This window comes from Elgaria multicarinata, chromosome 10 (assembly GCF_023053635.1).
Source record: "Elgaria multicarinata webbii isolate HBS135686 ecotype San Diego chromosome 10, rElgMul1.1.pri, whole genome shotgun sequence".
Taxonomy (NCBI): domain Eukaryota; kingdom Metazoa; phylum Chordata; class Lepidosauria; order Squamata; family Anguidae; genus Elgaria; species Elgaria multicarinata.
This window is the reverse complement of record NC_086180.1, coordinates 29,821,340-29,838,635: the sequence shown is the minus strand read 5'-3', so window position 1 is coordinate 29,838,635 and position 17,296 is coordinate 29,821,340. Positions and strand designations below refer to the sequence as shown.

General features: G+C 39.4%; 1 protein-coding gene across 1 annotated transcript in view; it reads left to right on the top strand.

Annotated features, from left to right (window-relative positions):
- The window catches only part of COL25A1 (collagen type XXV alpha 1 chain), a 316,152-nt gene that overhangs the window by 233,397 nt on the left and 65,459 nt on the right, over positions 1-17,296 (top strand). The window contains exons 8-12 of the mRNA XM_063136097.1: positions 619-690; positions 1,947-2,054; positions 4,139-4,174; positions 7,869-7,895; positions 12,309-12,353. Coding sequence (XP_062992167.1) covers positions 619-690; positions 1,947-2,054; positions 4,139-4,174; positions 7,869-7,895; positions 12,309-12,353 — 288 coding nt within the window. The remainder of the gene's footprint in view (positions 1-618; positions 691-1,946; positions 2,055-4,138; positions 4,175-7,868; positions 7,896-12,308; positions 12,354-17,296) is intronic.

The window sequence follows — 17,296 nt, the reverse complement described above, 5'->3', positions numbered from 1 at the left end:
CTCAGCAAAAACGGTACTACTGTAATTTGCTTGTAAAAGGAACCCAGCTATCAGATGAATCCACATGAAAAACCCTAACTATCATATGAATCAGTTTATTTTGCCTTCATGGTTTCATGGTTGCCACATATGCTTTGAATGTTTTGAGAATTAAACAGAAATTATTCAAACCATGTATGGACCGGCAGACTTAGGTATGCCATTTTAATGGCACGATTCTTCATGGCATAACATGCTTGTTTGGAAAGTCTGACTAAAAGCTGAACTGGTGCTTCGTCTCCTAGAATCTTTGCATATGAAGCCGAGTTAAGGTATTCAGTGTAGATCTTCCAGATACTGAGGCAATTTAAAAAGCAAACTTAGAAGACTACGCTTGCCTTTAATTGCATAAAGTGGAAATGTATGGAAGATTTCACCTCCTATCTTTTAAATTTGTATGGCGAGTTCTTTCAAACAAGGCATAGATTCTTTTGGCAGACACAAGCACCAGTTGGTTATCGTATTTGCTACTGCAAGCCTAATGTGTATGTTTCTATTTCTTTCTTGGGGCCTTCTGATGTCTATTCTTCAACTCTTTCACCTCTGAACTTCAACCTTTGACCTCACCTGCCTGATCAGATGGTGTTTCCTAAAATCAATCATGGGTTTCTCTCTGCTGATCAGCAGCTCATTAAACGCCGCCTCATTAAGGTAGTGCTTAATCTCTCTCTGCACCTTTTGCCCTGCTTTTGCTTGCAGCTGATTGCTGAACTGTAAATATTGCTGAGCCACACAGTTGTTAATGAAATGGATTTTTGTTTTTGGAAAAAGCTAGATGAAACTGCACGGAGCCTCAGTGTAAACCGCATAATTAATTTTACCAACTGTTTTCCACTAGCTTTTTACTGGAACCTGGACAAAATTTAGTATTTTTGAAGGGGGAGATTGAGATTTAACAGTTCATTACCCATCTAGATTAAATTATTGCAATGTGGATATATTGAAGCTGTAAATGTTGTTTCTCAATTGTCACAATAAAATAGCTGCTAAAAAGCCATTAAATATTATTGCTATTTGATTTGTAGCTTGAAAGGTACTGTACAGTTTTTCAGCAAGGTGGTTGTATTTCAGTGCCCCCTTAGAACTCAATCAGTATTCACTTGCTGAGTCTCACGAACCAGTTTTGTAAGCGGACATAAACATTTTACTACCTGGCACCACATAAGTCTAATCACATGACAACCCACTAAACATTTTAAATCCCGTAGAAATGTATTAGTGGAATTTTGTAGTCACCCTTTTTTGGATATTGTTCAAATGCCTAAATCAAGCTTCACAAACTGAGGTCATCCTAACTACTGTCAGTGAACTAGTGGGACACACTTCCTCAGTCCCTATTGGATTGTGACCCATATGTATAAACGGGCACTGTGCATGCAGTTCTAGGCTGTGTTGCCTTTCTAGGCCTGTGTATGTGGTTTGCATTCCGTCACTGGATCCAAATACTTGGGTCCCATCCCAATCAAGATGTCAGCTTCAAAGACAACCTCATGTTGAGCACATTGCAATAATCCAAACAGGATGTTATAAGAACATAGATGATGGAAGCCAAATCCTTGTCTCAGACGAAAAGCCATCGCCAACTGACAATCCACCAGTAATGCCAATAACTTGGGCATGGTGGTGGGAGGGCTAAATTCAGTTCCCTCTCTTGTCCATACAGGCGACTGCTGCTGTGCCGTGCTGTCAAAGATGACAACACCAATCCATCTTGACTTGTAATAAGCATGTGCACATAGCTGAACTGAGATACATGTTTAATAAATACTTTGAGCTATTTTGCACTTTTGCGAACTCTTTCCTTGAAAATTGACTTTTCCCCCATCCTGAGATTTGTTTAACCAAAAGCTTGTCTGGTAAGATCTGCAAGCTGCCTACTAATGTAGATTTTACTGACTGGTGTTCAGGGTGATCAAGGACAAGCTGGACCCCCTGGACCTCCTGGGCCTCCAGGACCAAGGGGCCCTCCTGGAGATACTGGCAAAGATGGCCCCCGAGGAATGCCTGGTGTACCGGTGAGTGAGCTATCAGTCTACATTAACAACATAGGGTGCAATTCTGTACATTTTTAGACAGAAAAAAAGGCCTACAGTTCCTACAATACTACAATGCTGGGAATTGTAAGACTTTTTTCTGACTTAACATTGGACAGTTCTTTTAGAAACGCTTCGTATAGTTCAGAAATATTCATTAACTCTGTTTTATCAATGGAAAAAGTGATGTATAATGGAATATGGGATGTTACTGCAGATACACTGTGAGTAAGTGCCAAAGCCAGAAATAATAATTAGATGTCCCGGTCATCTATCTTCAGTATAGATTGTTCTTTCTGAATAATTTCAGATAGATGCCTGTCATTCGCTATGTGAGAGTGCTGGACAGCTGCTCTACAGTCATGGCAAAAACATTTCTATAGACTATTCAGATTTAATAACCTTAGAAAAACCCAACCAGTGCTTTACTTAGATTTTATTTCTACTACCCCAACAAAAACTAATATTAAGATAAAATCATAAAACAAAGAGATATGTGTTAAATAATGAAAGACAGAGAAAGTCATTCTTTTAGATTTTTCTCTCTCTCTCTTTCTCAGTTCTTCTAGTTGAACAATAACAAATTCTTTAGATAAGCATGATATTTTTTAACTGAGTAAGGTAATATCTATACATTTATTGATATAGTTAATAGATATATTTATTTCGCATTATCCATTTTCAACACCTTCATAGTTTTCTTTTCCAGGGGATCATGATTGTTGTGTGAAGTCCCAACACCTTAGAATACCTTTCCTGATACATTTGTTTATTTATTATTACATTTATGTCCCTCCATTTTTCCTGGAACCCAAGGCACCATACATGACCCTCTGCCAAGTGGGGACTAGAAACCGGATGTCCCGATTCCCGGTCCATTCCTCTAACCACTGCACCACACTGGCTGATGAACTACTAGAACTGATTTTCTGTGTAAAATTACAACTTCCCTATAACACTGAGAAATAAAACATCTAACATCTTTACTAGCCAAGAAAAACAGAAGCATGAATATCTTCAAGAAAACCAGAGGTCCTTCTTCCTATTGTACTGTAAGAATGAAAGTAGGGGAAAGTGTTACGAGGGAGGAGGGAACCTAGTTTTCTTTTCATCTTCAAAGCCAACTGAAAGGCCTCAGCTATAAAGTTCTTTTGGAAATAAATAAAACTGACTTCAATTGTGTGTGAACAGCAGAAAGCTCAAACTTCAAGCCTCTACAAACATACGCACACCACCTTTCCTGGGTATGTGCCATAATCTGCCTCTTAATCAAATAGACTGCTTTTTCTACAACAGAACAGAAGTATGGGAATCAAGATGTTTGCTCCTTAGCTATTTATCAGCTCATTAAAATGCATAACCTATTAGAACACTGCCAAATCTGCAGCACTTGGAATCTAGCTACATTTCTATGGGCACCAATGGCCAAGAAATTCTCATAAGATATAATATTTAATCTTCAAACGATCGCATATTCATTGGTACATATTTCACCATAATATAGCAAAGAAACATTTGAAATTCAAGAACATAAGAAGAAACATAAGACCCATCCTGGATCAGGCCAAGGGTCCTGGTCGTCCAGCAAGTTGTTCAAAGTGGCCAACCAGCTGCCTGTGAGAAACCCACAAATAGGACATGAGCATAATAGCATTCTCCTGCTCATATTCCCCAGCAACTGGTATACAAAGGGAAGCTGCCTCCTATACCAGGAGTAATGTATCAATAACGACTAGTAGCCATTGATTGACTATGAGTCCTGATGGCTGGTTCAGATTATCCATATAATTTGGCAACTTGCTTCTCACTGCGGCCAATCCAATGCCTTTGAGAAGCACAGAAGCAGGGCATGAAGGCAATGACCACCCCTGCTGTTGCTTCTTATTATCTAATATTCAGTGGTGTGGTGCCTTTGAACATAGGAGTTGCATATGATTATGACTAGTAGCCATTGACAGACCTATTCTCCATAAAGTTGTATAACCCATTCCATTTCTAACAGCTGTCTAGACTAATGTCTATCACCACATAATGGTACTGATGTATGATCACCTTTTGTATTTAAGGGAGAGCCAGGAAAACCAGGTGAACAAGGCTTGGTGGTAAGTCCTTCTTTCTTCCATTAATGAGAGCTGTCTATATATAAAAAAAGTCTTATGTTTTCCTTTTCCCACACTTTTCCTTTTGCTGTGAGATATATGGAGTTTCAGTTGTGAAGCCCATGGGAGTTGCAAAGTGAATCAATTGGCAAAACTAATAAGGAAGGTGACATAACTCTTTGTTTCTAATCATCATCATCATCATCATCATCACCATCATTTGAATCAATTTTTTGCTTCCCACAAGCCAAAGAAAAAGACAGGAAGACTTTGGAAAGCTTTTTTTTAGGGTGTTGATTCATTTGATTCATTAATCATTTTTCCCCTTCAGAAATGTAATATACAGTATTCTCTTTAGTCCTGTACAAAGCCCATATGTAGATCCTCCTATTTGTACTTCTGGTTATGGGACTTATATTTGTGTTTCCATTTTATTTAGTCCCTCCAGCATTTTTCATTAAGGAGCACACCCTTTTTTGCCATTTGGGCAGGACTGGAAGAAAACATAATAGTTGTGACTCGCACAGCGTTAAAGGTTAATCTTCAAACAGACATGAATTCATCAGTAGGCCTTCCACTTTAACATAACGTAGAAGTAATTGAAATGTAAGAATGTAAGAACAGCTTTGCTGGTTCAGCCTGATCATCCTCGCATTCTGCTTCTCACACTGACTAACTCAATGCCTCTAGGAAGCCTGGAAGGAAGTCAGTTTGCAACAGAGAACAAGCAGAGCGATGTTTCTAACAGGGGCTACCGTTTCTTGTAGGCATGTCAAGTTGGCAGACCCATGGTAAAACACTGAATGAAAACCAACCAAACCTAAAGTGAAACATAAATACAGCAATACACTCTGGCTGTAGCCCTATCTTGTATTCATTTCAACATTCCTTGATCAAAACTGCAGGGTATTCGTGGAGGACAGATGCTAAAACAAGTGATGTACGCTTTGCCATTTAGCTATCCAGTTAAGTTCTCTCCTTTGGTATATTAATAGCTGGAATGCCATTGTTCTCTGTGGGAGGCCGTTGAAAGGTGGGGCAGGAGAGACAGACATAAATAGATCATGAGCAGATCATCTGTAAAAGCTTCATGACTTGGAGTGCCAGGCCTCCCCTGCACCCACACTGCCATGGGAGAAATCCCTCCGAGCGGTATGGCTGGCTTAACTCAATGAGCTGGAAGTTCACAGGGTAAGGAGCACTTGTCAGTATGAATAAATTGTGACATGCATTTTTGAGAGAGGTTTTAATTACAATTGGCATATCCAAGCACAAATGCTGGAGGCTGCCACTTTGCAGAAAGAAGTGATACAGTATGGGATTTATATGATACAAGCACTCAGCAAAAAAACAAAAAAAAAGGAAGGGGGAGGGAGAAAAGAAAGGAAAAGAAAGAAAGATACAAGGACCTCCTAATATTTTAAATCCTAGTATAAATTATTATAACTCATTAAAAGCCTTAATTTAAAATGACCCATTATTTTCCAGACTGACACATAATTATGCATTATAATTATACTGTAATTATAGATGATACTGATACATAATGTATTACTAGCAAATTACCTGTCAGTTTGACAGGGCATTTGTCCTGGAAGACGCACAAGTCAGCAAGAGACATTCTCTGTGCTGTCGTAGAGAGAGTAGGCAGCCTACTTCGCCTATAACCATCCAGCCTGGCCTTTTACAACCAGCTTGTGACTGGGATAGCGAGACCTAAAGATGATGGCCAGTTTATGTCAGGAAAACTCCTTCATCCTCTCTCCAAAACATCTTGTTTTTTTCTTGTGGAAGTAGAGTCATGGCTTAAAGGAATATGAAAGCCACATTGACTTGGTTTGCACATAATGCTAACCTATAGTTTATTTAACCCATACTTAATGGCTTGTAGCCCTACACAAGGTGTGTCTGGTAGGGAATCAAACAAACTGTAGTTTCTTTTCTCAATCCCTGGGTGTGTGTTTTTCCTTCGCCCACTTCTTCCTTATAACCTAAATGCCTTTGCAACACTGTGGCACTGGCATATAGAGCTGTTGGGTTTTTTAATCTCTCTTGCCCACTGTCTCTGACCCAACATGTAATGTGGCTTAATTAACCTGTGAATTGCCAGGTTGCATGCCACGTACTGCATGCAAGCTCCTTCAGCTTTGCAAAATCAACCTCCAATGGGCCCTATCGTAGGTTACTGCATGACGTGTGAATCCAGATGCTATGGCCTGATTTGTGTATAATGACAATATGAGTTCAGTATAGGTTGCCATTGAATTGTGGGTTGTTGTTTAATCAGAGGTTGTCATTATATGTGAACTCAGCACTATGGTTTAACTTTGGGTTGTTAACCACAAACAATGCAGAGTTCACAACTCAACAAGAAAACATGGGTTCTCTTCCTGGGTTGTTTGTACTTAGCAACCCATAGTTAAACCAAAGTGCAGGCTTTGCATGTAACCACAACCTACAATTCAACTCAAGATTCAATGACAACTATATTCAACATGTATTCTGCATTGTCATTATATGCAAACCAGACCTATGGGTTATTTGTGGGTTAAATAACCCAAAGTTATTAGTTGATTAGTTGTTAGCTTAAGTTTGGGATGATTAGTTGTTAACTTAAGTTTGGGAACAACGCAGAGCTCACAACACAAAAACAACTTTGGATTCTCTTTCCGGGTTGTTCGTAGTTAACAAACCATTGTTTATAGCTTGGCTGAGTTCACACATCATGACAATCTAGAATTCAACAACCCATCAGTTAAATAAATGATGGATTAGTGTTATATGCAAACCCGAGTACAGGTTGGAAGGACCAAGTTTCAGGCTGGATGGTCCAGCAAGGGTAGGCATACCTCACCATCACTCCCATCACAATATATCTTAGTCTATCACTTTGTGAATGGCTTGCTTTAATGGAGCACGCTAGGTGTGAAGGAAGACCGAGCTTTGCTGGTGGACCCTCCCCAAGCCGTTTTTGCCTTCGTTGTCAGGCCTGCAAAACATTTAACAAATTATAATATATGGGGGGAGGACGGAGAACATGGATGTAAATCCTTTTTAGTCTGTTTCTTACATCTTTATCTACTGACTACTACAATTCCCAAGTTCCATACACAACAATTACTAATGTGAATGAGAGTGCTCACTTCATCGTAATTTTACATTAAATGGGTGAAAATGCCTTCCTTTTTCCCCACACCTAACCCCTGTATCACCCATTGTCATGCAATCAAAAAGGTGATAAAATTCTTTTCCTCTCTTATTAATTGTTCACATGTACAGTTTCAATCTCTGCACACTGTTTTGTGCCAGGAAAACATACCCTTGACCAAATGCATCAATCAAGTATATAATGTGGAAAGCACAAACTCGCTTTTACCAAGTATTAGGAATAGAAAAGCGTCTCTCCAAGAGTGACAGTTTTGTGGGTATCAGTAGAAGAAAAGATGGGTTGGAATACAAAAGATAAACATGGGAGCAGGCAGGAGTTGGAATCTTGCAGCCTATAGTTACTGCTAAAGTGAGGAGAAAAACAGTCTTTGTACATTTCCAACAGAAACTTTCACTTTCCTGGATTTGCAAAACATCAACTGATTTTGGCCCAGTGTAGGAAAGTTTGCACAATGGGGCATTTTTAATTGGTCATTTAAACTCAAATTGGCTGCATTATTATGCTAATTGAATTGTTTTCCCTTTTCAGGGACCTCAGGGGCCCCCAGGACAAAAGGTATAGTATAAACAATGCTGTGAAAGTGATTATACTTTCTGGTGCGAAATTGCAAGCCGTAGCATTGAAGGGCATTAGCTACTGTATCCCACACTGAAGCAATTAGTTTAGTCTGTGAGTTCTGTTTCCCCAAAATACAGCCACATAATGGTGAGATGTAAAATACCTAATTCTTCTCCCAGCACCACTCCCATTTATAGGGAACCCAAGCAATGCCAAGCCAGTCTTGTTTTCTATCCATCTGCTGAACTTGCAGGTTAAAAAAGGTTACTACAATGTTCTTATTTAAGCACTGGTAAAATGATGAAACCAAACTCCAAACATTGTGGGAAGTGCAGCTAGAGTTTCAAGTGGGAAACATGGTCGTATTCAAGTAGATCACTGCCATATGACCAAAAAAATATCAAGAGAAACAAAGGATTCTAGGTGTTGCTGATAAATGGTACTTGGTGGCTGGCCAGTGTCTTCCTATTTCTGTAGTAATCTGAGAGCTGACTTCCTGTGAATACTTCCGCTATTACTTACACTCATCAGGGCTGACGGCTAAAGCTTGATAGAGTGAACCCACAATTTATGGACTGCAGCATTAGATCAATACTAAATATATCAGAAATAAAAACATTTTGAATGGGTTTTCGCAGGCAACTAACTGACCCCCCCGCCCCCAAACCAACCTGAGCCAAATTGTTTTAGAAGCTATTTTTAAAAAGATAAGGTACTATAATAGGTGTTTCATAAAACTTCAGTGCTCAGGAAGAAACTACAGGAAGTGGGAAAGAATAATTAATAGGATTCAAGGTGGGAAATCTTCTGTTTAAGTCACATGCGGCATTTTCTTTTGTAAAGTCATTATCATTACAAAATAAACTAACTCTGCTAATATAATTCTAGTATATGGAGTTGCAATGAATATGGTATGGTTAGCAGTGTATATACCGATAGAGTGCAAACTTTAAATCTACTCTGCTCTAATCTACTTATTTCCACTTTTGAGTAATATCAAGCAGAAAAGGGGGAAATATTGCTAAATAGTCCATGATTTTTCTTTCATATTTTGACATTCTTTAATCTTAGAAGGAAAACTAGAAGACGAACAGTTACTATATGAGAAACAAGCATACTTTAAAGATGTTGTGTCCAATACTTTGGGATTTACCTCCCTTATTAGATTATGTCTTGTAATATTATTATAAGGGTAGAATGAAAAGACAGTGCGGGAATATTCAGTAAGGCCCATCTTATTCATTGTGGATATTTTTTGCCTTGCTTCAAGTGACAACAGGGCTAAGTGAGGCCTTAGCTAGACCTAAGGTTTATCCCAGGATCGTCCTGGGGTCGTCCCTGCCTGCTCCTGGGATCCCCTGTGTGTCATTTACATGAACAGGGATGACCCCGGGATGATCCTGGGATAAACCTTAGGTCTAGCTAAGGCCTGGGTGCTGTCAAATCTATAGCAGCACGTTCTTGGAGCACTTCACCGCAATAAGGACAATTTGAAATATTCGTTTAGTGCTTCTAACTCATGTCTGTTAGAAGTAGGTGGAAAAACAATTTAAGAAGACCATCCTGTATTTGAAGAGCACAGTCCTCTACTTGAAAGGCTATCTAGCCCAACTTTAGTTTAAAGAGTAAAACACACATACATAAGTAATAAGAGCAGGGCCCCAGAAGTTACCTTCAACAGTTATTACCTGGACAGCTGACTGAGCAGACACACAGGTCACCTGGTCAGTCTTTCCCATTATGGTGAGATATAGGGCTTGTTCAGACAACATGCTAAGCCATCATTAGGCCGCTAAACCTTTTGCAGTAAATGGTGAGCGAACGTGTTTAAACCATAGTTATGTAGCCACTGTGGTTAGGAATGGTTCACACGACATGCTAAGTCATAACGTTTAGCTCAAAATGCTTAACCATCATGTTGTCTGAACAGGGTCATAGTGTATTTCTGTTTGCTTGTTTGTTTGTTTATTTATTTATTGCATCTTTATACCGCCCAATAGCTGAAGCTCTCTGGGCAGTTCACAAAAATTTAAACCATTCAAAGTATAAAACAACAGTATAAAAACATTATGTAAAATACAGTATAAAAGCACAACCAGGTTTACTATTTAAATCATAGTAATGTGCATGTAGATATATACAATAAATTGGTATATGCAAATTTTATTGAAACCTTATCTTCTTTTGTTCTCATTTTTGTGAGTGGCTGCCCTAGTTGGAAAATGTTGATCTATCAACAATTCTGGTTGCATCTACCTTTCATTATGTTCAGCAATATTGGAAAGGTTATTTGTTTATAACATTCTTCACAATTACAACAGATTCAAAGAATATAGAACTATTTCATCTTTTATTGGATCAGCTGTAATAGTTATTTCAGAAATAAACTTGAACAATTAGCTAGGTAGAGCAGATCCTGAAGGAAGCAAAATGACCCAGTGAATTTAAGAAATTAACAACTAGGAACTGTTCTTTCAGTTTCTAGAATTCCCACTGGATATTCCTAACAGCCACACCTTTATCCTAGAGTCAAATTTCCTAATGGCTTTAGGGCAGGATCTACACTACTGCTTCATAGTGGTATTGAAGTGCACTGACAACTGTTGGGGCCCATGACACATCTACACCAAGCAGGATATAACACTATGAAAGTGGCATGAAAGCGGTATATGGTATGTGTCAATGGGCCCCAACAGTTGTCAGTGCACTTCAATACCACTATAAAGCAGTAGTGTAGATCCTGCCTCCAAATACCGCAATCATACCACTTTCATACCACTATATCCTGCTTGGTGTAGATCTGGTTCAGGACTTCTCAAAGACCTTTCACTAGAGTTAAGCCTGCTAACCTGGAATAGAACAGGAAACACAAGATGCCATTTCTTAGGATTGGTCTTCCCAAAGAGAAATCCAGCTGGGTTCCTAGAATGTTTGCAACAAGTCCAGGCTAATGATATGTTTTATCACTGGCAACTTTTCCATGTGTCCCTCTTTCCTTTATAACAAGTAGTTCTTTTGAACAGATGTTAAGTCACATGTGGCACAATCTGAGCAGTTGTTTAGAAATGAAAGATAAATTGGTGGTTTTGATTTACTTTTCCTCTAAAGCTTACCAACGTGCTGCTGCATAGTGCACGGCTGTTTTCTTCACATTTCTAGCTGTCATCGAAAGTGCATAAGGACCAACATGCAAGATGCTCTAGAAAGGCAGGACGTCTAACTGTAGTTCAAATTCTGCTACAGGAGAAGTTTTTGTTTTGTTTTAATTAAACCCCTTTTCAATACCAGGGCTAGTTCTACACTACTGTTTTATACCAGTATTGAAGTGCACTGATAACTGTGGGGGCACAATTCACATTCCATATATTTATTTATTTATTGCATTTATATACCGCTCCCATAGCCAGGGCTCTCTGGGCGGTTTACAGAAATTCTAAAATTCTAAAATATCACTTTCCTAGGGTTATAGCCTGCTTTTTATTCCACATTTGTAATGATTTGACACAAGGTGTAGATCTGACCCAGGTCTCATTCCTGATGTGATTGTTTTCTACTGATGGAGGGGAATGAAACCAATGAAATTATAAGGGATTGCTACATTTTGACAATAAGTGGAAATATTTCAGATTAGATCTCCAAAGTATAACCACAGCATGTACCAAGTCATAATAGTGGATAATAGTAACATTGTTCATATGGAATGCAGTCTTTCAAATAGCCTGGGTCTTAAGTGATATAGGGCTTTATAGATCATAACTAGCACATTTAATTGGGCCTGGAAACAGACAAATAGCCAGTGAAGCTGTTGTAACAAGGGAGTCACATGCTCCCTGTAACCAACCCCATTCAACGGTCTGAATGGAGCATCCTAGACCAGCTGAGGTTTTGGAACACTTTTCAAAGGCAGACTCATATAGAATGTGTTACACTAATCCAAATGGGATGTAACTAAGCCATTTCTCACTATGTCCAGATCTGACGTCCCAGGAATGGGTGCAGTTGGCTCACTAAACCGACTGCAGATGTACTCTTGACAATTGCTGAAACCTGGGCATCCAAGTTCAAGGCCGAATCCAGGAGTACATTCAAACTATGAACATGAGTCTTCAAGGGGATCGTAACCCTATTCAGCTCAAGTTGAATTCCTATTCCCTGGTCTGCCTTTCAACTATCTAGAAGAAATGTGTGAAGTATGGTTTTGAAATAAAATGTAAAATGATGTAACAATAATGGGAAAATACTATAAAACCTTTAATGAATCAAGCTTCACAGCACAATCCTATGCACCTTTACTCAGAGGTTTAATGGAACTTACTGACATGTGTATATAGGATTGCAGCCTTAAGCTCTGCATTTACCTTGAGATATTGTATGTATTTTGGTAAAAGCCAAATATGTGGTTCTCTACAGGGCTCTCTTGGTGCACCTGGTGTTCCAGGAATGGATGGACAACAGGTGAGTTTCACACTTTTTGTTGTTGTTGTTGTAATTTCAGTGCAATCCTACTCGAACACAAATCCCAATGAATTCTTACTCCATTTAGTGTATATAGGATTGCAGTCATAAAATATCATTTGTTTCACATCTAGTTAATGAGGGTATAATTGTTTCTAATGGAAAAAGAAGAAGAAGTAAGTGAATAACAAAGTAAATTACACAATTTGGCTTGGGTAGTGAATTTATTGGATATGAAGTAAAAATTATAAACATTGTGGTGCTAAAAACAGTAAACAATGAGTAACAACTATGGCTGCAATCCAACATACTGTTCAATGTGTATAAATATAATTAAAATTAATGGGTCTTAAGAAATGCAGTGTGCTCTGGGATTTTAGCATTTATTGATGACTGAGAGATTACAGAGGAATCTAGTGTGATAAGAAACATATGAAGAAAATAAAATCCATCCTGGGGCAGGGGGAAGCAATTGAATGTATTTGGCAGGAAGGAACCTGGGGAAGATTCTAAAATAAAGCTAAATGGGAAAAGAAGTAATCTTGGCTTAGATCAACAGTAAAATGTGTTCAGTAGTTCAGATCTTTCAGTTCTGTCACCAGATTGTGTCACAGTTTAACAGGACTGGCAGCCTGCATTCAATCTCTTACCAAAACAGCAGGGTATTTCGCATCAGCACTATAGGCTTTTGGAAAACATGGTCTGATAATTGAAAAGATATCGTGCATCTGTGGTTCCCATGAACATTGACCTTTTATCAAACTTTTTTTTAAAAAATGCTGGCAATGCTATACTATAATTGATTCATCATACAAGCAGAACCTACTGCACACAAAACTATTGTTAACTAAATATATATAATTCCATGCCAAAAATATTAAATATTACCTAAACTGTTTAGAACTGTGGTTTCTAATATCACAATTTACAACACCCGGTGTGTAACTCTTGGCTAACTCTGAGCAAATATTTAAAGAGCTTTGCTTATCAAGTTAATACGAAGAACAATGTTTAGAATGCCGTCCTAAGGGATTGCTGCTGAGTGCAGGAGGATGGACAGAGGCTTCTGCCAAACAAGCCTCTCAGCTCATCTAACTGACTTACCTCTTGGCGGTCAGGACAGGCAACAGTGGCCTAATCTACATGAAGCAGGATATTGCACTGTGAAAGCAGTATGTAAAAGGCAGGAGCCACACTACTGCTTTATAGTGGTACTGAAGTGCACTGACAACTGTTGGGGTCCATTGACATATACCATATACCACTTTCATAGTGCTTTCATAGTGCTATATTCTGCTTGGTGTGACTCCTGCCTTTTATATACCGCTTTCATAGGGCAATATCCTGTTTGGTGTAGATTAGTCCAGTGTTTCTCATGTTTACAGACAGTTTTCATCTTCTAGTGACTGCCTACTCCCAAAAGCCTTCTGAGGGTCAGGAGCCCTCTAGAAAAGAATTCTGTAAGGTGCAAGAAGATTGGCAAATCCATGTGCACGCAAAAGATCTTTAAAGGGTCTCCCTGGATTCCAGTCCCTTCCTCTAAAAATGGACTATTCTCTTTGACTTTATCTTATTAAAACTATCTAAATACTGAGAGCTCATCTAAATGAGTGATTTATGGAACACTTGTGATTGACCACTCGCAGAGGTTTTTGGATCAATTTCATGACGTAGTCCACTTCCACGATGTCTCCCACTGATGTCCATTGTCACCATTTTTTATATTTCATTTTCATCATAAGTGTTCTTAAAAATGTCTGTTGGTATTTTAATAGTGGAGCACCTCCTTGTCCTCAAGAGAACATCTGATCTTACACAGATCTAGAAATCCATCCAAATTTAAATCAGGTTTCTCAGTTCCAAATTGGACACAGTTTTAATGGAACCTACTAGAATCCACAAGTACCGGGGGGTGGGGGAGGTCTGCAAGTTTCCCTGGTGTCTACATTCTGTCCAGGGCCATCATTCATGCCAATGAACTGATCAACATGCAATGGCACCTGAAGGCTCTTACACAGGTTGTAGGTGTGGACTGAACTATCTCTTTCACTCTTGTCCCTGAGAACATTGTGATGTGAAGGCTAATATTCACATGGAAGCAATTTCAAACGAGTAGTTCCTACCATGCAAATATCACCTCACCATGGAATTGGCCTTAACACAGTAACCAGATTATTCCACATCTGACTGTTTGTCTTTTTCATTTCCCTATATCATCTGGCTTGGCTCTCCTGCGTGTCACATGGGGCTATTTGCTCTGCAGGCATTTCTCAGCCTTGTATCTGTTCTCTGTTTGTGGTATATAACGGAATTACATAGGCTGATGTAAGGAAAGGAGAAGTTGCTGAGTGGACCAGCCCTGCCTTTTGGTCACATTAATGATATAATTCAGGAAAGCCTCTCCAGCCCTAAACGTAACTGGACACTGTGATCAACATCTCCCCCCCCCCTCCAAGTGCCACCTCCGAGGGAAGCTCAGAGGGTGGCAACAAGGGAAAAGGCCTTTTCAGTGGTGGCCCACCCCACAACTATGGAATGAGCAGCATACTCAGCCCCGCCTGGTGCCAACGCTGTCATCCTTTTGGTGACAGGTTAAGAATGTCCTCTACTCCAAGGCATTTAATGGCATGCGATGGGGCATTTATGCCAGCCATCTAAACAAGCCTAGCATTCTTTTGAAACTATTCTTAGCTGTCTACATTGTTTTAATTTTTGTAAACGTATATTCTTATGATGTATTTTATTATCTTATGAATTGTTGTAAACCACCCAGAGAGCTTCAGCTATTGGGCGGAATAGGAATGAAATTAATTAATTAATAATTAATCAGCTACAAATGTCTTACACATTCAACAACACCAGGAGCTGGCCACATTCCGACAAAGTAGCTGAATGTTTAATTCAATGCTGCAATTTTGAAAAACCAATGAAACAAATTTATGAGACTACTTCGTTTTCAGTTACTTTCCTTGGAAGATTATTTTCTAGTTTAATTACTATGTACGTTCTCAAAAGCATAGACCCAGGTCTGCCTTGGGACTATATGACAGAAAGCTTCTGTTCTCTTGCACACTAAGCAACCACCAGTGCCCTGCTCACATGCTACATAGATTACAACAAAAGGATCAGGGCCATAACTTATACTGACATAGAAGAGTTAATAAGGTTTTCACGCAGGTGTTCTTTTTAAACATTAGCCTTCTGTGTCTGGCAGCAGGCCAGCATTTCTAGGCAAAGTTTTGCTGCCAGAAGGTTAATCCTTCAGATAGGATAGGAAGCCAAGGTTCTGCCAGTTTCGTGAAATGCAGGCTATTGTTATGCAAGATGTGATGTCAAATGAAGCTGGGGTAACTTTAGCGCCTGGCTTAATTCACCCATTGTCCATTACAAATTGCCTGTTGCTCTGCAATCTCAGAGTAGAGTTAAGGCCTTTTGAGAAATCACTGTTTCTGCTTTCAAAAACAAACTCTGTGAACTGAAGCTGAAGGTTGCTGTGGGGTGCTTGCTAGAATGTCTGGCCTTATGCTTCCAGATTTGCTGCTATTTACTATAGGCCTAGGATGCAAAAAGAAGGCACTTAGGAACCGCCCAGAGAGCTCCGGCTATTGGGCGGTATAGAAATGTAATAAATAAATAAATAAATAAATAAGAAAACCCATAGCTGAATAGCTTTAAAACCCCTTATGGAGTTTAGAATAGTCCCATGAAGTTCAGTGATTTGAGGATATTTCTTTAACACCTTTTAGAAGAGTGAACTATCTCAAATGAAGAGTTGCTCTTGAATTTGTACTAGGTGAGAAGGGGAAAGGGGGGAGGGTTAAAGAACTGACAAAAGTTTTTGATGAGGTTTGAATGACCAACAAACAGGATAACATGAGTTATGGGGCTTATTAAACATGTCAATATATGTAGATTAAATGAAAAGGTGAAAAACATAAGAGCAGTACATATGTTCCCTAGAAGTAAGGTTTTCATTTGGTTCCCTCCTTGTCCAGTAATGTGCGAAGAGGGATTCCATTATGTTCCAAATTCTTGCCAACATGACTGGTCCCATGCGTCACATATGTAACTGCATACTGTTGAAATGGTTCACATTGGAGATGCAAAACACAAAACAGATGCAGTTTGCAATTAACTACTTTAACAATCAGCTACAGTTAACTACTATGCCAGACTATCATGCTGGATGTAGATTGGGGAAAGGTGGATTCAAATCCTTACTCTGCTAGAGTTTGGATGGTTATGTAGGGGGAAGAAGCCATTGTAGCTTCTCCCCACACCCCTGTGCACCATATTCATAATTCCCTGTGCTGCAGCGGGGTTCGTGGGGCATTCAGACCCAGCGGGTGGCTTTGTACCCCCTACAATCTTTCCTGTACCTTGTACTGCACAACATGCATGCCACAATGGCTTCTGAACCCAGTCTCAGCCACACAGTTTTACTGGGTGCTTTTGGGCCTGCCATGGTTGCTCAGCTCAGAGTATCTCACAGGATGGTTGTGAGGATAAAACGAGGACTATGGCCCTTTCTAAACCTAAGGATTATCCCAGGAAAATGGAGGGATCATCCCTGCCTGCTCCTGGGATCCCCTATGTGGCATTTGGATGCACAGGAATGATCCTGGGACGATCCCGGGATATAGGGCTGGTGTAGACATGCCCTATGTACACCACCTTGACATAAATAAAACAAATAAGCCCATGCATATGAAAACAGTCTTGTTACTCTGGATTCCTTCTTCTTAGATAGCTTGTTTTATGCAAGATTAGGATGACCATATGAAAAGGAGGACAGGGCTCCTGTATCTTTAACAGTTGTATTGAAAAGGAAATTTCAGCAGGTGTGATTTGTATATATGGGGAACCTTGTGAAATTTTCTCTTCATCACAACAGTTAAAGCTGCAGGTGCCCTGCCCTCTTTTAAATCTGGTCACTCTAGTAT